Source organism: Blennius ocellaris (genome assembly GCF_963422515.1).
Source record: "Blennius ocellaris genome assembly, chromosome: 18".
Lineage (NCBI taxonomy): Eukaryota > Metazoa > Chordata > Actinopteri > Blenniiformes > Blenniidae > Blennius > Blennius ocellaris.
Window position 1 is genome coordinate 23,524,017 of NC_137667.1, and position 21,769 is coordinate 23,545,785.

The window sequence follows — 21,769 nt, forward strand, 5'->3', positions numbered from 1 at the left end:
CGCACCGGTTCATCCAGGCGGGTTGGGGGAGGGGGGGCGCGCATGGACCCGGTGTGTGTGTGTGTGTGTGGGGGGGTCCTCCTCCTCCCGGTAAAGGCTCCGGTGCTGCTCACGGTTCTCCAACACCTGAGCGGCGGGACCAAGCGACCGACGCTGCGCGCGGTCAGTGTTCACTGAGGCTTCCAGCACCTGAGCGCGAGCTCGAGCTGCAGCAGAGCCGCCAGCCAATCAGCTTCCAGGAGCGGATGAAAGGCCGAGATGGCCCCGGGACTGAGACTATAGCTGGGCCCCTGAGAGCCACCCAGTGCATCACGGCCTCGTGAGGAAAAACAAATGATCGATGGTAGATTTTTTTTTCTTTTCATCATGTGTTTTGAGACAAAAAAGTGGAAACTCAGTGAGAAGAGTGACGGACAGCTGCACCCGTTTCTTCTGTTATGAGTGGCCGCCATAATCTCCTCACTCACTTTTTGCTAATTATTTGATAAGGCTGAACCAGAGCAGACATTTCCACTTTATTCTTGACTTTTTGACTTTTTTTCTCAAAGAGCATGATGACAAGAACAGAAACATACCTTCCATTACTTTGTTCCTCATGAGTGGCCCGGATACGACATTTAGTTCAGTCAGTTGTGTTACTTTTCTGACTGCACAGAATAGTTTCTCATTGTGCAACATGAAATTAAAAGACAACTCTCATGGCGCACACCAGAGAGGATCAACGTTTTGTAAGATTTCAGTTGTTTCACGTTTGTCCTTCAGGGGGCAGTGTTGTGTCCATTGGGGCTTTCAGTCAGTCCTCTCTGTTTGCTGTTGACGATTTATTCTAACAATCTTCTCATTCTGTCATTAGTCTGTGGACAAACTATAGCAAGAGGATCATTATTTTAATCTCGTTTATCATTGTTGAAAAACGCTTCCGGATGACTTCATCTGTTGTGGTGCACTTTAAGGCCCTTTACAAGACGTTTTTCACCCAAAACAGGACATTTTTGTTGTGTGTTGGGTGTTCTGTTCTGTTTGCAGCACAATGGAGCGCTCCCACACCTTCTCTGTGGAAATGGGGTGAAATAAAAATAATTACTTACTCGTAATGAATAAATTATGATACTTAAATTAAATGTTCTTAGTTGATGGTCCAGTTTGTGCTAAATTTTGTCAGATTTCAGGAATAAGCATGATCTCAAATCTCTTTAATGCAGCAGACATACTTGCAGGATCAGTGGAGTTCTGTGGCTCTGCAGCCCAGCGGGAGACTTTCTGTCGGAGTCGGAGGAGGGGAGAGGAGTCGTCCTCCTCGTCCTCGTCTGACAGTTTGTGTATTTACCTGCCGCTGAATGTGAGAGAGAGGGACCACCCTGCTCTCTGCACACACTCCACTGTTTCCCCCTCAAACAGCCTTACATATTTGCCCCACGATTCAGGGCCACACACTCACACTGAAATACTTCTTAAAGCTTCTTCCAGAGGTTAGTCTCTTCTCCCCGTTTTTGGTAATGTTCACTTCCTCCTTCTCTGACAAAATGATAATGTTAACGATTCAATGGTTGTACACTTACATCATTTTCACCACTTCTACAAATCTGACCAACGCAGCACTTATTTCAGTGTTTAAACAACATCTACACTTCATGCTTCTCACATTAACCAAAACGCTGTTGTTTCTTGTTGTGCTATTTGTGTAAATAAGTTATTTATAAAAACAAAAAAGTGTGATGAATGTCAAGTCCCTGAAAAGTGTCAGGTTAGACATAATGCAAGGAAAATAATATATGTGTGTTTATACGTACGTACGTACATACATATAGTCGTTGACAAAATTGGTGGCACCCCTAGAATTTTTCCAGAAAATACACAATTTCTTCCAGAAATTGTTGCCATTACAGATGTTTTGGGGATACACATGTTTATTTCCTGATGTGTATTGGAAAAAACACGACAAAGCAGAACAAAAAAGCCAAAATTGACATAATTATGAACAAAACTCAAAAGATGGGGCAGTAAACCTGTAAAGTGATGTTTTTGTGTCAGATGAACTAATATTGTCTCCTCGTTCACAGCAGAGGTCACTGAGGAGGTCGGTCTCCAGTGCAACAGCTTCAAATCCAACCTTCAGGAAGAAATGGAGAAAAATACAGGTCCAGGTTATAGTTTCTCAATGATTTCAGTCATTTGTTTTCTACATTCTTTATGGAACTGAAATTTAAAGAAAGAAAATCAAGTAAACAACTGTTCGAGTTTAGTTGTATATGTGAAAAACCTTGAAGATAATCAGTTATAATGTAAAAGTTTATAATCGTATGAAATGAATACACTGACATCTGCTGGTGATTTGTGTTCTCACACCCAAGTGAAACCCATGAAATAGAAATGTGAAATAGAAATAAATATGTGTAAACAGCCCTCTGTGCGTCCTGGAAGTCTCCGTCTGCTGCACGCTACGCTTTAAACTAGCATTCCAGTTTACATCGCACATTACGGTAAAGCCCACTGCTTCATGGTGCGTTCACGTGCACCTCAGTTGCCAGGATACACAGGACTGCACTGGCTTATTGTGACCCAGATTGCTTCTTGGGTGTGACTGGGTGTGCAGCTGCCTGCAGGTCAAACCTCTGGCCAACACGTTGCATCTGGTCTGCTGCTGTACAGGTAAGAACATCAATCAAATACAGGTGGAGCAAAATCACACACCTGAGATTTGCTGTTTTGGTTTCCAACACTCTTTAGAGGAGGTGCCGTTGAGCTCAGACTCTTCCTGAACATGTGGAAAAAGTAAAATAACAAAAGTCTGACTTTTAAAAACTAAGTTGAGGGGAAACGAGTGTCCCGACAACAACTTGGGCTTGTTTTCTCATTGTTGAGACGAGAAACTGAAGTAAAGATGTGACGGCTTGGCTGAGGTCATATGTCCTGAAACATTCACTGCACAAACAATATTCAAGAGCAGCAGTATTATGAATGCTGTTTGATTTGTGGTTGAACTTTATGAGCAAGAGGTAAGTTTTAGAAAATGTCAAGTGAAATTGTGCTCAGTGTGTTTGGTGTTCCAGACTCCAAAAAAGCAAATAGCAACATGTCACCAACTTGTTGAATGAATAATTGTTGGATGTGGGTTTGTTCAGTGCAGATATGAGGCAGATCATTGGTCCATGTTTCACCTGTGACTCTCCAACTTCTCCCTCCTTCACATCTTCTCACCAACCCTTGTTTTGGGTCTCTTGCAGAACAACCCTGTTCTCCTGCAGCAGCAAGAGGAGTCATGAGGACAGCCCAGAGTCTCAGGTGACTAAGAGAACCAGCTGGGAGGAGGGTCTTGGTCCACATGGTGGAAGCTCTTCCTCTTGGGCCTCGGGTCCTTGTTGGCTGAGGGAGGAGGAGGAGGAGGACGAGGAGGAGGTTGAGGTTGGCGTTGAGGTTAATTTTGAGATGGTTGTGGAGGAGGAGGAGGAGGTTGAGGAGGAGGAAGATGAGGAGGAGGAGGGGATGGTGGTTGATGAGATGGTTGAGGAAGAGGAAGAGGAAGAGGAGGAGGAGGAGGAAGAGGATGAGGTTGAGGAGGAGGAAGATGAGGAGGGTGTTGGTGTTGAGACCATTGAGATAACTGAGGAGTGGGAGGAGGAGGAGGAGGAGGTGGTTGATGAGATTGTTGAGGAGGTTGAGGAAGTGGAAGAAGAGGAGGAGGAGGAGATGGTGGTTGGTGAGATGGTTGAGGAAGAGGAAGAAGAGGAGGAGGAAGATGAGGTTGAGAAGGAGGAGGAGGAGGAGGAGGAGGTTGAGGAGGAGGAGGTGGTTGATGAGATTGTTGAGGAAGAGGAAGAAGAGGAGGAGGAGGAGGAAGATGAGGTTGTGGAGGAGGAGGAGGAGGTTGAGGAGGAGGAGGTGGTTGATGTTGAGGCAGTAGAGATGGTTGAGGAGGAGGATGAGGTTGAGGAGGAGGAAGATGAGGAGGATGTTGGTGTTGAGTTGAGACCATTGAGATAGCTGAGGAGTGGGAGGAGGAGGAGGTGGTTGATGAGATTGTTGAGGAGGTTGAGGAAGAGGAAGAAGAGGAGGAGGAGGAGGATGGAGGGTTAGAGGAAAGAGGAGGTGAAGGGTGAGGAGGAGGTGAAGGAGGAGGAGAGTGAGGGTTAGAGGAAGGAGGAGGTGAAGGGTGAGGAGGAGGTGAAGGAGGATGAGAGTGAGGGTTAGAGGAAGGAGGAGGTGAAAAAAGGATCTAATGTCTCCGTCTTCTGCGTCTTTTTCTGTCTTCCTTTTCCTGTGTGTCTCTCCCCTTGTGTGTGTGTGGTGGGCGGAGTCTACCTGCCCTGCACACCTGAGAGCTTCACCATCATCATCATCATCATCATTATCATCATCATCACCACCACCACCATCATCATCATCATCATCATCATCATCACCACCACCATACTCACCACCACCACCACCATCATCATCATCATCATCATCATCACCACCACCATACTCACCACCACCACCACCATCATCATCCTCCTCCTCATCATCATCATCTCCATGCTGGGGCTGGGCTTCCCACCTGAGACCTTCATCACCATCCTCATCCTCACCATCAAGTCTCTGGATCCCTGCTCTCGTCTCCAGATCGTCGTTCACCAGGTGGTACTTCGCTCGTCCAGCTCAGCGTTTTGGAAACGAAGCTTTAGAGCCTTTTGGACCTGGTTTTGCTAACTGCTGTTCTTCCTGCTCTCTTCAGACTGGGTGTGTGCTGCCCCCCGCTGGTGGACCTGCGCTTCTCCACTGCAGCTGCCAGACCCCCGCGAGGCCTCTGGAGCCTCTCCTGGATCCACTTGTTCCAATAAAGTGTCTTTTCTTCACTAAAGTCCATCTCCTGTCAGCTTGTGGCTCCGACACTCACCACAGAGCGTCACACTCATCTAGGCTCCAATCAGCTCCAGGAATTACAACCAATAGCTGTCATTGCAGAAAATAGCTCCAACTACTCACATGACCATCAGTTCAGAAATACTATCAACACGATTGAACCAAAACGATTAGAATTAAAATAGAACGGGCAGGGGGCGTCCAGAGCATCAACACCTTCATCATGAAGAACTGTTGACACACTTCAGCCACATGAGGCCTGGAATTGTCCTGCATCAGAAGGAACCCAGGTTCCACTGCAGCAGCATCTGGTCTCACACTGAGTCTGAGGTTCTCATCCCGGTACCTGATGGCAGTCAGGGTTCCTCTGGCTAGAACATGGAGGTGGTGGGCCGTCCAAAGAAATGCCTCCCCACACCGTTAGTGAGCCACCACCAAAGTGCTCACGCTGGAGGACGTTGCTGCAGCAGAACGTTCTCCACTCACGCTGGAGGACGTTGCTGCAGCAGAACGTTCTCCACTCACGCTGGAGGACGTTGCTGCAGCAGAACGTTCTCCATTCACGCTGGAGGATGTTGCTGCAGTAGAACGTTCTCCATTCACGCTGGAGGATGTTGCTGCAGTAGAACGTTCTCCATTCACGCTGGAGGATGTTGCTGCAGTAGAACGTTCTCCACTCACGCTGGAGGATGTTGCTGCAGTAGAACGTTCTCCACTCACGCTGGAGGATGTTGCTGCAGTAGAACGTTCTCCATTCACGCTGGAGGATGTTGCTGCAGTAGAACGTTCTCCATTCACGCTGGAGGATGTTGCTGCAGTAGAATGTTCTCCACTCACGCTGGAGGACGTTGCTGCAGCAGAACGTTCTCCACTCACGCTGGAGGCCGTTGCTGCAGCAGAACGTTCTCCACTGTGCTGGAGGATGTTGCTGCAGTAGAACGTTCTCCACTGTGCTGGAGGATGTAGCTGCAGCAGTCACATGTGCTCAGTGTGAACCTGCAGTTTTGAAACTCTATCAACGTTCTAAAGTCACCAGAACATCAGCCAGGAACCTGGCAGGTTGATTTCACACCAGTGTGATATACTGGGAGTTACGTTGTGTTGTTTAGACATTCCCTTTAATTTATTGAGCAGTGTATATTTGAGCCATGAAAATCAAACATTGCTTTTGAATTGTGGCTGGAAATAATAATTAAACAAAACAAACTCATTCATTTAATCAGATTTTTGTTTATTATTACTTTTGTCAGACTCGAGTCATTTCTGTGGGTTTTTCTTTCTTTAACATTAAGCTGCATTTCTGTCTGGCAGTGTTTTGACCCTCCCGGTTTTCCGTCCAGCGTGTTAGCATTTAGCCCGTTAGCTCTGTGTTATCCAACACTACGTTCAACGTATTCATGTAAACTTTGTGTTATTTACACCAAACTTTGGATTGAACCAGGACTCTGTTATATCTGCTTCCAAACCACCGCGGCACTAAAGGTGAGTTATTAGAGGAATGAGAGGACATGGAGGTGACGGTCAGTAAGAGTTGTGTCGTTCTTCGTCTGCGTTCATGTTGTTGTTTTGAATGAGGTTGTTGATGTTTTGTGTGGTCAGATGCCTCCCAAACCCCTGGCGCCTCTGGCCAAGAAGCTGATGAAGGGTGTGCTCGCCGTGGAGCTGCTGGGGGTGTTTGGAGCTTACGCCTTGTTTCACGGGCTCAACAACAGTCAAGGTGACCGGACGCTTCACTGCACGTCCGCCTATTGTGATTCATTTCTACTCCTTTACTGAGGAAACCACCACAATCCAGCTGTGGTTCGGGGATAGAAGCAATGAAAGGGACAGACCGATTGGTGGGATTCAAACCCTGGTTCTGGTTCTGGGTAGAGACGTGACCCATGGGGGCTTCCAGGTCCCCCAGCTGTCTAAACCTACAGCAGCCTCACTAGGAAAAGGTCCCCAATGTCCTGAAGCAGCTCAGGTTGTGTCAACAAACATCTGCATCCTGTAACTTTATCAACGCCTGCGTTCTCTCTGGTTCCTGCAGATTTCAGAAACACTATGAACAGGAGGTTCCCGGCAATACTGGAAGGTAAGCTGAAGATAAATCCACCCGCCGGGATCACAACTCCCCTGCAAGAGGCCCAACGTGGCCAAACCACCACGGAAATAGTAAACATTTCAACAAATTTCTTCACTGAGACCCGAGCTGAGATCTCAGTGATGCTGTCATGAAAACTATCAGACCAGTATTAACCTCAAAGTCACGATGAGTTTGAAAAAACACCCTGAGTGTGAGTTATATGAGAAGTTCTCTGGACATTTCACTGTATTTTGCACAAGGTTTTGATAAAATTGGCTTTATGTTGAGATTGTCGTCATTTTCCATAATAATCAGTTGGCGAAAATGTCGACGTTGTGATCACATGTACTCTGCACCACAACAAACGTAGAGTGTTATGCTTATAATTTTCTTATGTTTATAATTTTTCCAGTGCAGCCCACTCCAGATGGAATTGTGCCTGTACTGAAATGTGTTTGACGCCTCTGATTTAAAGTTCCAATGTTCCATTTATATCTGGTTATTTTGGTTAAAAAGTATCAAACTGGTGAAAATACGACCATTTCTTTGTCAAAAATCACTTCATTAGATATTTCTCACTGGATTTCTGTTAAATAATGTTTTATGCACACATTGATTTTCCCCCCTTCATATCATCAGTATTTTCAATTATTAACTTTGAACCAAATACGGTCAGACATTCTTTTCCCAGAATCACAATTTGTAGGCGTTGATTTAAAAACTCGAAGAAAACATGAAACATTTGAATTAAGTCCTCCTCACAGTGGATGTTTTGTTGGATAAAAGGGCAGAAATACTCAGTCATTGTACTTTGGACAGTTTTTGCAGCCATTAAGATCCAATTAGTTTAAAACAGGAAAATAATGCAGGTTCATGTCTTTCATTACATTTTAATTGAATGATCTGAAAAAGTCAACTTGTTTTTTGCTGTAGTCTCAATTGGGATGAGTTTTTGGTTAATTCAAAATCAGTTTCTTTGTTTTAGCTTTTAGGCAATGAAAATATTACAGTATTTAAAACAACAAATCATAAAAAAACACCTTTTGGTTGGAAGTCATGAAAGGAAATGAGCTGCATTTTATTGTTGATTACAATAAAACGATCTATTATATATACTATATTATATGATTTTCATGACTAGAAAATTATCCAGGAAAAACAAACTGTATGAATATGAACTTTTATTATAATTAGTGACAGTAACTGAGAAAATGTGGTTACATGCAGCACGTCACCTTGACAAATGTACAATTTAAACTCAACTTTACAGAACTGAACCCAGCTTGTCGTTTCCTCCCAGTTTACTACCGATCCAATGAGTGGGCGGGAATCTACGGCGTCCGAGAGCAAGACCGGGAGGTCTGGGCGTCCAGGCAGGACTGAAGAGTCGCCATTACTTCCTCTTCTTCCTGACCGTGCGTCCTGGTGGGCGGGCCCGGCTGAACCTTGTGGTCTTGTTCCGGTTGAAGGAGGTCTTCTTCCTGCGCAGCGTCTTGATGTCGCGGCCGTGGATCCAGTCGTCCCGCTGAGCCTCCCACTTCAGCTGCTTCAGACCTGCAACACGGACACATTCAACGTTCACAAACATTTCTCAACGTTGTCTTGTAAATGTGATACTTTGCTGAAACAAATGAGTTTGCTGCTGAAACGTTAAACAGATAAAAAAAAAAAAAAGTGAATTGCATCACATTTTGTTGCACACAGCTAGCTTAAAATTACTTCTGGTAATTTGAACAAAACAAAACAAAACAAAAAAAAAGCGTCCTTTACAGTGGTTAATTGCAGTGAAGCCAAACACAGGAAGACTTATCCACTTCAAGTCTCTATTTGTTCCAAAAAATAACTTATTTTCATTATATTTGACATGCATATTTAATTTCCGGACAACTTCAGAGTGGTCCGAGTCTGAAATGTTCAACTTGGAACCACATTTGCTGCTAAAATTGTGTTTCCATTGTCTAGTTCGAGTGTCAAACAGGTTGATCCAGATTCAGTAAAATAATGACACAATAACCTTTAAAATGTAAAGTTTCTCTTTGTTGTGGTGCAGAATATTTGTAATGAAAATGTTTATTTTCACACAACAGTTACTACGTAAAGGACGAGGATCTCAACAAAAAGCCAATTTTAATAAAAATCCAGCCTGATGTTCGACTCCCTGAACTAAATCAGTTGTGTTGGTTTCAAAGCTGTTATTTATTCAGAGTCTGAATCAGTGGTTTTGTCTCTGTAGAGAAACTATTAAAGTCGCTGGTATCCAGCTGTAAACTCCTTCCTGTGTCTTTGTGAGATCAGTGAGCCCGTTAACTTTCACACCAGCAGCTGATCGGATCAAGTAAATCATCAGTGTCTCACCTGCTTTGTCCCGGTTGGCCATGGCGTTCAGCCCAATGTTGTCCACCTTGGAGCCGCTGTTCTCGTCCAGCATGGAGCCGAACTGGAACACAGGGTCAATTTAAAGTCAGGCACATTTTAACAATAAACACTATCTATCTAGCTATCTATATCTATATAGACACAATTGTCCCTTTCTGGGACGTTTCTGGTCTCTGGTTGGTTAAGAAAAGTCTTTGTGTAAAACACTGATGTCCAGTGGGCCTTCATGAGGAAAAACGTATCCTACCAAGGAAGCTTTGCACAAAGTGCATTTCTTACGAGAAGAGGATGAAATGCAGATGTAAACATGCTTCCAACAGAGACTGTCTGAGGTCTGTTATTGTCCTGTTCTAGAAGGATCTATTCTTTTCATGGCCGCTCGGTCTTTTCATGTTCCTTTGATGCCTTTTTGTGTGTCTGGTCTTTCACACCTCTTCAGCAGCTGTAAAGATGGCTCCATCTTTCTTCTTCTGCTTCTTCTTGCTCTGCGCGGCGCCTGAAAGAACCAAAAGCAGCGGTTACTGAGCGACGGGAGCCAGACGTGAGGGCAGGAGCCTCAGGTTCCACGCTGGGTTCCACACTAACCCAACGAGCCGGAGAAGTCGAGCTCCTCCGATGATTTCCTCTTCTGCTTCTTGGCGCGAGGCGTGATATCAGGAGCGTCCATCTCCTCATCGTCTGACCCTGAACACAAAAGGTTTCATTTGGATTCTCCGGCTCGAGAAAGAAACACTGAACATTCGTGTTGTGGATGACGTTCTGTGAAGCCACGCCTTCTAGCATCAAGTAACTAATTACTAACAGATTTGAGAGCCTGTTCCTCCCTCTGGCTATTAGAGTGAGATGACGTATAAGACAGACCAGCTGAGGGGAAGTCATTCAAATGGACACGTTATTTTGTGTCTGCACTAACCTGGACATTGGGTTTTTTTCTAAATGAAAGTACCTTTACTTGGTTAATACTTGTTTTCAGTACCTAGTATTGGTTTCTTTCTCAGACCCTGTCTCCATGACAACGTTTTAAGTGAAAACGCTTAATTTTTGCATTTTTGTTTCACAAGAGTTTCACGTTTACACAGAAACAGCAGAAAGGCTGAAAATGGTGTCATTAGCATGTTAGGCCACTAGCGGGTGCTGTCGGTGGTTCCTGTGATAAAGAAATCCGTCTGGCCATCGTTGTTAGTCTACATCTAGTCATTAACGTGCAGAAGAACTATTTACTATGCACAGTAGTGGCATTTCAGAAAAGTTGCATTCTCCCCGTTTCCATGGAGATGGGACGTTTTCAAAAAGTTGCTGCCGTATCTCAAAGCTCCGCCGTCGTGTAATCACACCGAAACGAAGGGTTTGCATTTTTCACTTGAAAACAAGTTTTGAATGTGAATGTCTGGCATTAAACACGAAACCAGTTCCTTTGGAAATCCGATAAAAGTCTACAATACTAGTTTATAGAGCATCTTCCTCACGTGAAGCGACGTAGCAGTAATCTAGTCGTGATGTTCAGAAACATGTTTGAGTGTAAACTAACCGGTGAAGTCTTCACCGTTGTCCTCCAGCTCAGGAACTGAAAGAACACAAAGAACAATTATCAACCAAGTTTACAATCATTTACGTACCATTCCAATCATAACAAGTCATCACCTTCATCATCATCATCATCATCTGCCCCCTGAGTGTCCATGAACGTCCCTCCTTCCTCCTCAAGTTCGTCTCCGAAGTCCTCCTCGTCCATGCTGCCCAGAGACATTTCCTCGTCGTCCAGGTCGTCCAGGTCCGAGTCGTCGGAGCCCGAGTCCTCCGCCGCCTTCTTCCCCTTCGAGCTCTTCACATTCCTGAGACACAAGGCAGCAGCAGCTTCAGTCTAAACATCAACGCCGTTAAGATGTGTCTGTTTCTGCGTCACTTTCGAGTATTTCTGCTTATTTTACTGGTCTTCTGTGTCTGATGACTTTCTTTAGACCTTAGTGTCTTTATTCATGGTGTTGTGTCTACCACTCGGATGTAAGAGACAAATTCTGTCTTTACATTCAATAACTATCTGTATGAGTGTTTTTCTTCATGCATTTTACTTCATACTCAGTGTTTATGTGGAAACAGACACTGTTTTCCAAACGCTGCCGTGTAAAAGCCAAACTTTTCTCCAACAAAAACACAAAACCAGTGCGTTTTCAAACAATTTGTCATGGAAACGAGGTCAAAATGTAAACGTTTACTCACCCGGCAAAGTCCAGATCGTCCCCGGGCAGACTGGGGAAGTACGAGTCCGACTCGAAGTCGTCTGTCACACAACCAGACAATCAGTGAGTAAATAAACATTATTAAATGAAGAACATCACAGAAATTAAACATGCTGGTGCTCTGAAATTCTTTAATACTTTTAAGTTTCTCATTAACAGGTTGAATCTTTTATAGTTTGTTTTTGTTGCTTCCAGTAGTTTGTGGTCTTGACCGTGAATGACCGTCCATCCATCCCTCCATCCATTATCTACCACTTATCTGGGGCCGGGTCGCGGAGGCAGCAGTCTTAGGGTATACCCACATGATGAAATAAAAGAGCTTCTTTCTCTCCAACCTTCTCCAAATACATTCTGTCCATGTCACAATGAGCTCTGCTCAACATGAGGCTTCAGGACATGTAGTACACATGCCGGGCCTTTAGGGGCGCTGTGACTCACCAAACACATCAAAAAAGCAGAAGAAGACAGAGCACGTAGAATTTTAGAAGTAGATTCCTCTTCATAAACCTGTATATAACTCTAGTTCTATAGGTCTCTGGCCCTGATCCTGCTGCTAGCGTCAGTAGCTTCTGCAGCTCCACCGGAGCTTGTAGTCCCTGATTGTTGTGGTTGTTTGATGACATCACAGACCACGGTGGGTGGAGGGAGGGGTGATTACATCATCTTTTTTCCACAGATGATCGTCTTTGCCGTTCACACCTTGGGGGGTTGGACGGCACGAGCCGGGGATTTAGAATTTCCCCACTCTGGGACCCGAGTTAAAAAAAACCTGTTTTCACGCTTCTAAAACTGCCTCATGTGGACGACAGGCCAGAAACATCTGGTTCAGGTGAACCAGGTTCCTGGTGTGGACGACAGGCCAGAAACATCTGGTTTAGGTGAACCAGGTTCCTGGTGTGGATGACAGGCCAGAAACATCTGGTTTAGTTGAACCAGGTTCCTGGTGTGGACGACGGGCCAGAAACATCTGGTTTAGTTGAACCAGGTTCCTGGTGTGGATGACAGGCCAGAAACATCTGGTTTAGGTGAACCAGGTTCCTGGTGTGGACGACAGGCCAGAAACATCTGGTTTAGGTGAACCAGGTTCATGGTGTGGACGACAGGCCAGAAACATCTGGTTTAGGTGAACCAGGTTCCTGGTGTGGACGACAGGCCAGAAACATCTGGTTTAGGTGAACCAGGTTCATGGTGTGGACGACAGGCCAGAAACATCTGGTTTAGTTGAACCAGGTTCCTGGTGTGGACGACAGGCCAGAAACATCTGGTTTAGGTGAACCAGGTTCATGGTGTGGACGACAGGCCAGAAACATCTGGTTTAGTTGAACCAGGTTCCTGGTGTGGACGACAGACCAGAAACATCTGGTTTAGTTGAACCAGGTTCCTGGTGTGGACGACAGGCCAGAAACATCTGGTTTAGTTGAACCAGGTTCCTGGTGTGGACGACAGGCCAGAAACATCTGGTTTAGTTGAACCAGGTTCCTGGTGTGGACGACAGGCCAGAAACATCTGGTTTAGGTGAACCAGGTTCCTGGTGTGGACGACAGGCCAGAAACATCTGGTTTAGTTGAACCATCGCCACCGGACTTTAACTGCATGTCTCAACATCCAGTTAAAGTCCAGCGTTACAGTAATGATACTGCAACGTGAGACCGCTAGCTCCGAGCGACGCGATGGACGTCTTGTTTATCTGGTCGCCGAGCAACCACCACGCTGTTTGAACCTCTCGTGGCTGCTTGGGTCATCGCAATCTCTCTTTACGCCCACCTAGTGGTCGCAACAAGTCATTGCACTCTCACGGTCACCAGCCCGGCCACCCACTCACACTGACCCTCCAAGGTCCACCGCCACCTGGTGGACACTCGTGGTCATTACATCCCCACTCAGACTCCCAAGACACACACACACACACACACACACACACACACACACACACACACACACACACACACACACACACACACACACACACACACACACACACACACACACACACACACACACACACACACACACACACACACACACACACACCTTTTAGCTCAATTGATCGATTCCTGGTAATTATTGTGTATATATATGATAATTTATTAACTTTTAAGTAATTACTCAATTACTCTAGGAGTTGTTAATGAGTAAATGACCATTTACTTCCATTAATAATTAAAAATTTTCATAAATTACATCCAGTGATCAATTACATCCAGTAATTTTAACGCAAATAACCAACCATAAATCCCAACAGTTGCATGTATGCAGTGGCGCCGCCAGCCAGAATGATGTACCAGCGTGCATACAATTCATTTGAAGGTATGAAAAAAAAAAAAAGTTAAAGCCTGGGCTGCTGCTTCTGTACACCACCCAACACCCACCCCCCCGAAGTTTACTACCGTCAACGATTCTGATTTGCAGATTGTTGAGAAATGTCAATTCATGGGCACGACTCATTCTCATGACTTGAACTGGAGCTCTGGTGTGACTGACGCCTCGGCGCATCTTTGAAATGCTTCCTTCAGGGAAAACATGTCACTCCATCAAATGTTCCAGTGCTCAACATTCCAACTGTTTCTTTCCATAAGAGGTGATGACTCGGCACTTTAATTTGTATGGACTTTTTATTGTTCAGTAGTTTACCCGATAGAATTCTATGTGGCATTGACCTTTTTTTTAACCGTGAAATGTCTATTAAATGTTGACAGTGCACTTTGAGCTTGTTCTTGTCAAGGTGGTTTCCATACTACTAATGGCTAATAAACCCAAACTGAATCTGAATGTTGTATGTATTTGACCAACCTTTCGCAAAAACCATTCACCCGAATTTCATGACATTTTCAGGGATGGTTTGTTTTCATCTGAGGACCAGTCCATTAGATTGTGGAACGCTAGCAGCTGACCATATCCAAATAAATCCCAAAGACTATGAAAACATTTCCCTTCAAAGTGGGCGAGATTGGCGTCTCATGGAGATCAGTGTCGGTTGCCATGGAGACGCTCAGTGCTTCACACAGTGATGTTGCTACCTGTCCTTCCTTGTTAGCATCGATATGAGCTAACGGCTATCATGCTAGTGATGCTAACTCAGTTCTGGAAGGACTCATTATATTTTGATGGTGCTCCAGATCAGAACTCATGGCTGCACATCTTCATTTGACTATAAATCGCTACCTGCTCAGCCTGTTATGTTAAATGACAAGTGCATTGTGGGAAATGGAGTGGGAGCGTGTTTTGGTTTGCGTTGCTCCGCTGCACTCCGGTGCTCAGCAGCAGACAAGTCAGTGAGTGAAGCTCCAGAACAAGCCAGGGTTGGTCAACTACAGTCACATGATAAGCTGGAAGAAGGTAACAACATTGTCTGATCTTGTGTTCTTTCAAATTCTGAAATAAAACCATGGGATCACCAAACTCAGCAAATGAATAAAGGCAGTTGATCTGGAAGAACCATATGTGCCAATTCCCTGTGTCCATGGTTACCAATCTGTCATTACTCTTGTTCCTCCTGGGTTTGATTTACGTGCACCACCACTTCTAACTGACTTCATTGTAATAAATAAACGTTGATGTGAGAAGTTGTTGAGGATCACTAGCCGGGCTGCGGCAGAAAGCCGCCACACACTCACCCAGGACTCTGTCGAACTCGTCGTCGTCCACGTCCTCCACGCTGTCGTCGTCTCCGTCTCGGGGTCGACGCGGCTGCTTCTCCTGCTGACGCTTCTTGAAAAACCTGCAGAGATCCAACCAGACAACTAAACAAAATGGACATGATTATAAGGAGTAAAACCAGAGGAGAGAGCTGGCTGTGGCACCTGTAGAAGAAGATTTCCTCCACAGGAATCTGACTCTCTTCTTTGGACAGAAACTCTTCACAGTTCACTGAGGAGAAGAAAAACAAACGTCAAATGACCAAAAAAACACATGAAATCAGTGGACAAACTGCTGTGAAGAGCCTGTTTCCTCCCACCTGCTACAGAGTTGGCAGATACTCTTTGTTTGGGCCTCAACGCTGCGGCGTCTGTGTTTTCTGAGGAGGAAAAATACGGTTTAGCTTTTTATGAAATGTGAAAGAAGTTCAAGGGAATGAAACAACAATTCAATCATTTTGTCTTGGTTTCATGTAGTTTTCTTTTGCATTAGTCGTTTTATGCACTTTTCTGATTCTTCTGCATCTCTGTCTGAGTTTAGTTTCTTTTTGAAGTCGTCGCTTTTTAGTCCCTTGGCATAATTTCTATGGCATTGTGACATTTTTGTGGCTGGTTCACATATTTCTTTGCTGTTCAAGACATTTTTCGAGATATTTTGAACTTTTAATGGCGACAGTAGAGACAAATACAATGTTTTCAGTCTATTTCCAATCATTCTCTCTCACATGCTCACTCTTTTTATTTCATATTTTTATGTCTTTGCATCGTTTTAAGCTTCTTTTATGCTCATGTGTCAGTGGTGTGTGTGTGTGTGTGTGTGTGTGTGTGTGTGTGTGTGTGTGTGTGTGTGTGTGTGTGTGTGAGATTACGTTTTCCTTTGAGCTGTTTGGGGTTCCTGAAGACGAATCGATCCAGGAACCTGATGAGGGTGAAGTCCTGCAGAGGATCACTGGAGTACTGGATGAAGTCGCCCTGAGGGGGAAACACACATTTGAAAGGTTTACAGTGAAAACAAGCAGCTTGTGTTGAAACAAGAAAGATGAACGACGGAGTTTACCTGCAGGATGGTTTTAGCAAACAGCGACACTGACGGGTGATAATGCAGAGAAAGCTGCGAGACAGAAACACACACTTCAAAGGTCTGCTCTTCACAATGTCTTCTGAGAACATCAGATGGCTTTTGTAGGATTTATTGTCCAGATGAATGGACAGAAGTAACTTATTGAATGTTAGTGATTTATTATAGGAACTTTGCAAAAAGTACGAGTACAAATGAACCATAACTTTGATAGTTTTCTCCAGTTTGGTTTTTATAAAGTGCACCCAATTGATTGTGTTCAGAAACCTGCTGGAAAATCCAGACGTTGAAAAAGTAAATTAACAGCTAAAATAAATAACAACACGGAGACAGTATTAGAAAGCGAAACATTCATTTAAGGCCCCGTTTTTGAGTTGAACCGCAAAACTTCCATAGTGTTTCCATCATCCATTTCCAATTCTCAGTCTCCGTGGAAACCGTGGAAAATGCAACTTTTGGAAAGCTCTCCTACTGCACATGCTCAGCAGAGGGACAATAAGAACAATGACATCTTTGTGGTGTGGTTTCATTACAAAAACATCATGAGCACCCACTAGTGGCCGAGCAAGCTAACTGCATCGGTGTCAGCTTTTCTGCCATTTCGTTGTATGCCGACATTGTTTTCTAAATGTTGCCATGCAAATGTGAATCTTTTCTGAAACAAACAAAACAAAAAAACATCCGAAAACGTGGTGGAAACAGGTTCAAGGCTGCTAATGGTGGATGGAGGCTAATGCTCATCAGAGGTACGGTGGATGGAGGCTAATGCTCATCAGAGGTACGATGGATACATGGTAATGCTCATCAGAGGTACGGTGGATGGAGGCTAATGCTCATCAGAGATATAGTGGATACATGCTAATGCTCATCAGAGGTACGGTGGATACATGCTAATGCTCATCAGAGGTACGGTGGATGGAGGCTAATGCTCATCAGAGGTATAGTGGATACATGCTAATGCTCATCAGAGGTACGGTGGATAGATGCTAATGCTCATCAGAGGTACGGTGGATGGAGGCTAATGCTCATCAGAGCTACGGTGGATGGAGGCTAATGCTCATCAGAGGTATAGTGGATACATGCTAATGCTCATCAGAGGTACGGTGGATAGATGCTAATGCTCATCAGAGGTACGGTGGATGGAGGCTAATGCTCATCAGAGGTATAGTGGATACATGCTAATGCTAATAACAGTGAGGCAGCTTCCATGCTGCTGTCAGGAGGACTGAGGTCAGTCAGCATTAACTAGGTTAAGTCAACAGGAGTGATGTAACACAGAGAGACATCAGCTCTGTAAAGGAGTCCCCTCACACGCCAGTGTTATAGATTTCGTCTGCGTTAACTACCAAGTGTTCTGGACCAGAAATGAAGCGTGGGTGGCTTCTCACCCTGTGCAGCTCCCACAGCGTGGTGTGGTCGGCGCCGCAGAACAACGGGTTTCTGTGCAGCGGGTCGTAACTCTGTGAGCTCTTTGTGCCTGGAGATGGAAAACAGTATGACAATCAAGGTCATGGTAGAAAGTTTGTCGTGGTCGACGGCTACTGAGGTTCAGTCTGTCATCAGAGTGTCTCACTGACCGTCCAGGTTCTGATGATGCACCCACGACGCCGCGGGTTTGACCGCCTCCGCCTCCACACTCGCTCCTTCCTCCAGTTTATCTGCGTCAACAAAGCGCTCTTCCTCATCCTCGCCGTCAGGACTGTTGTCTTCAACGAGGTCCTTGAACGCCTCGTCGTCTCCATCCTGAACACAAGAAGGGTCGAAACTCCGTGATGAGACAGTGCGAGACGTCAGGAACGTCCCAGTGGAGAAACTGACTGGATCGCTGTCCAAAGTGTATTTTCACATGAACTACAGGAGCGTAGAAGACGGACGGATGATGCATTTCCTGATTATTTCCTCTAACGAGAGCAGGGGTGTCAAACACAACCGGTGTGGCGAAGCGTTTGTCTCACCGTGTTGTCCTGCAGCAGCGTCTTCAAGCCCGGCTTGGCCCGCAGCACCTCCGACACCAGGAAGAGCGCCCCGCAGGCGAAGCTGGCGTTCTGCTCGGCGCTGACCAGCAGCAGCCGCTTCACGAAGGCTTTGACGCGCCGCAGCGTCACGTCAGCCTTCAGCGACTTGTAGAGCAGGTTGAGGAACATGCTCTGCCTGGTGGAGGACGACAGGCCGGCGTCCAGCAGCTTCCTGCAGGACAAACAAGTTCACACTGAGACACGCTTTCTCTTCATTTAGACAATTCATGAACAGCTTTACTTCAGTTTTTTTTTTCCTTTGGTTTCAACTGAATTGCGGTTTTTACATCATAAAAATCTGATTTAAAACAATATTATATATATATATATTTTATAGAGTAATATATTCTCATGTCTTTTGGGTAAATTTGAGTGAAGAATTAAGACAAACAAGATTTGTTTGGATTCTATATTTATGTAAAATCCCACAGAATGGCAAATATCTGTTAAAAACACGGTTGGTTGTGAGCAAGAAAGCAATCAGGAGAAATTGGGGAAAAGATACACCACCGACCAAAGATCAGTGGCTGAATTTGTGGAAGAAATTTGCTTCATAGAAAAGTTAACATACAGACTTAAAGTCCAAGAAGCACAAAAAAGGAGGAAAATAACCTTGAGTCAAATTTGGGATTATAAACAATGAGCAGTGTTTAAATCTGTCTTTTGGGCGGAAAACACGAAGGGAGGGAGGCACTGAAGTTGATTCCCAAGTCGCTTTGATCCGTTGGCTTGCCTTCATTTCGATCCGTTTAAAGATGGAAAAAATGTTTGCAAATAAAGATTGAAGTCGAAAATAACCGTTTTTGAGGATTAGGTGATTGTTTACCTGTACAGGGTGACGTAGTATCGGTCGGAGACGCTCTGCTGGGAGTCCATCACCTGGAACAGCAGCATGAGCGCCTGCACCGCCGTGTTGAACTTGACCAGGTGGACGACCCGGAACAGCGTGTCCATCTGCTCCTTCACCTTCTCGTCCCCGGTGCTGGCGTAGGGATACGCCCGGTTCACGCCGGACAGCAGCGCGCTCAGCATCTTGGAGTCCACGTCCCTCTTCTTGACGCAGGCGCGGAAGAAGGAGAAGTAGACGGTGATGAGCTTGGCGGCGAGCTCGGCCTCGTCGTGGCTCAGCATCACCTGGCTGAGGAAGCAGACGGAGTAGTACTGCGCCTTGGCGCTGACGTTGGGCCGGAACATGAGGCGCTCCACCTCGCAGCACACCACCGCCTTCATGTTGGGGTGTCTGTGCAGCAGCGTCTCCAGCAGGTACGACGCTTTGGCCGCCGTCTTGTACTCGGGGTCGCCCAGCTTGTTGACCACCTGGCCGAGCAGCGCCCGCTCCTGCTCCGGCCGGCCGCACAGCAGCTCGTGGGCGGTGGCCAGCGCCTTCGCCTTGGTGGCCGCCACCGTGTCGTGCGCCACCGAGTCCAGCGCCTCCACGAAGTCGGCCACGTGGTGCTTCAGCTGGTGCTCGAAGTACCAGAGGACGAGGCGGCGGTCGCGGGCGTCGCGGTTGCCACTGGCCTTCTCCTCCAGTTGGTCGAAGGGGCGCTGGGCGAAGGGGCGGAGCTTGCGGCCCTCGGGCAGCAGGTCGGACAGCAGCAGCTCCCGCAGCGTGTCCATCGCCATCAGGCCCATGCGCCGGCTGCCGCGCTTCTTCACCATGGCCACCAGGCTCTCCACGTGCTCCAGCATGTGGACCGGGGCGTCCTGGATCAGCAGCGTCATGGCGGCCATCCTGTCGGCCAGCACACCCGACGACACCACCGTCTTCATCCACCCGGAGTTGGCTCCTTTCTGCAGCGTCTTCTTGGATTTGAAGTGTTTGACCTCGGCCTCGAACAGCTGCTGCGCCAGCGTCTTGTACCGGGACACCAGCGACGGGTCCTGCAGTGCCGCCGAGCCCTCGGAGGTGTACTCCACCTCGAACCACTTCCCTCCGGGCTTCACCAGCAAGGCGTTCCGCGGAAGGAAGTCAAAGACGTTCTGCTTGGCCTTTTTTCCAGATGCCTCTTTGCTCTTCTTCACCCGATTGGCAGCTTTCTTCACTTTGGCTTGTTGACCTTCTTCCTCCCTCTCTCCGTTCTGTGCAGCGGTCGCCGTAGGCGCAGCGGCGGAAGGACCCGCCTCCGGCTCGGCCTCCGGCTCGGCCTCCGGCTCGTCTTCGACAATCTGCTGCGTGGCGTACGCGCGAATCCCGAGTTTAGTGATGAACTTCTCGAGCTCGCCAGCCTCCAGGTCGTCTATCGCACCTTTCTTTCCTCCGTCAACGAGCTCGTTGGAGTCGTTCAGAGTGGCGAGGAGGACATAGTCGGCCTTCAGGAAGACAACCGACAAATTAATACATTTTTTTATTCAAAACATTATGGTTTATGTTAAGACTTTGGAAACTTCAATCGTATATAACAATTTCACATCATTTCCCCCCTCAGATACTTTACAACGGGCTTGACAGTAAGCTCATATTCTGAATATTCACAAAGGTCTAATCTTGCACTGCTTTTCTTTATTGGAACAAATGCTCTTTTACACATTCCGTCTTCTTGTTAAAAGAACACTTCTCACAATCTTCTATGATGGCGATGTAATCTGCCGAGCCGTTACTCACTGTACTGATATCCACTTGGTGTCTGCAGCTCCATTCAAAACACAACATTGCTGCTTGTATTCCCTGATAAACTGTTCCTCTCTTCAAGGAGCCACACAAACTCAATGGTTTAATTTCATTCATCTCCATCTGCATCTACTTTCTCAATATTCACAACACAAATCACAGTCACCATACAATATACCTCTTAAAATGTGCATTACATAGAACAGGGTTGCATCAGAACATGTACTTGTCCATGGGTATGGAATGGACAGATCATCACTCATCATTTGACCTACTTGGTAAAATAAAGGTGAAATAAAATAAATAAAACTATTACAGTTTTATAAATTGCAGACATCTTCAAATGTGTTGAATGTCACATTAGATAATCGTGTGTCCATTAATGTCAGTATTAGATTTTTTTGTGCTTTTAACGTGAATACACTCAAAAACCACGAAATGGCAACGACAACCTGTCAAGCTAAAACAGAAGTATAAAGATAAAACGTGGCGCTGCGATCATGCTTTGAATTAATCGTGGTCCATGTTTAGTAGAAGGGAAGAAACTACTCGCCTGTGTTCCTCCGAGCCGTAAAACCTCCTCCAGATCGAGCTCATCTTTATCTTCCTGCGCTCTGTCTTTACCTCCATCTTCACCCGGACCTTCCTCCTCCACTCTTTCTCCGTTTTCAGAGTCATCCTCGTCTCTTATGGCCTGAAATGTCACTTTTCCCTTATTTCGCTGCTTCTTTTTTGCTGCCATGCTGACTGCAGCGTGAGGAAGAGACCGGAAGTACAAGACGCACTTCCGTTTTCTTAGTTTTTTTTTCGTTTTTTTTGTTCAATACAATAATCCATTTGATAACAGCGTGTATTTATCGTTATTTTCAATAATCTGTAAAATGGAAAAAATAAAATATTGATAAAC

General features: G+C 45.8%; 2 protein-coding genes across 2 annotated transcripts; one reads left to right on the plus strand and one right to left on the minus strand.

The window, feature by feature from the left end:
- Positions 1-6,181: 6,181 nt before the first annotated feature.
- Positions 6,182-8,349, plus strand: LOC308143074 (protein CEBPZOS-like). The gene is made up of 4 exons (XM_080513751.1): positions 6,182-6,324; positions 6,442-6,559; positions 6,875-6,919; positions 8,211-8,349. Exons 2-4 carry the CDS (start codon positions 6,442-6,444, stop codon positions 8,291-8,293), a joined length of 246 nt encoding a protein of 81 aa, XP_080369877.1. The 5' UTR covers positions 6,182-6,324; the 3' UTR covers positions 8,294-8,349.
- cebpz (CCAAT enhancer binding protein zeta) lies at positions 8,079-21,604 on the minus strand (the record flags this gene model as incomplete). The annotated part of the gene is made up of 17 exons (XM_080514456.1): positions 8,079-8,464; positions 9,266-9,347; positions 9,718-9,782; positions 9,872-9,970; positions 10,815-10,850; positions 10,928-11,118; positions 11,504-11,564; positions 15,138-15,241; positions 15,324-15,390; positions 15,479-15,538; positions 16,028-16,130; positions 16,216-16,269; positions 17,625-17,713; positions 17,814-17,979; positions 18,192-18,423; positions 19,078-20,564; positions 21,416-21,604. The coding sequence occupies 17 exons, from the start codon at positions 21,602-21,604 to the stop codon at positions 8,304-8,306; spliced, it is 3,246 nt and encodes a 1,081-aa protein (XP_080370582.1). The 3' UTR covers positions 8,079-8,303.
- Between the last annotated feature and the right edge of the window lie 165 nt (positions 21,605-21,769).

What these genes read in the sequence shown, in the direction of transcription:
- LOC308143074 (XM_080513751.1), top strand. Translation starts at nt 6,442, where the DNA reads ATGCCTCCCAAACCCCTGGCGCCTCTGGCCAAGAAGCTGATGAAGGGT. An exon ending in CGGGCTCAACAACAGTCAAG is followed by an intron (nt 6,560 to 6,874) that starts GTGACCGGACGC and finishes TGGTTCCTGCAG; the next exon opens with ATTTCAGAAACACTATGAAC. An exon ending in GTTCCCGGCAATACTGGAAG is followed by an intron (nt 6,920 to 8,210) that starts GTAAGCTGAAGA and finishes GTTTCCTCCCAG; the next exon opens with TTTACTACCGATCCAATGAG.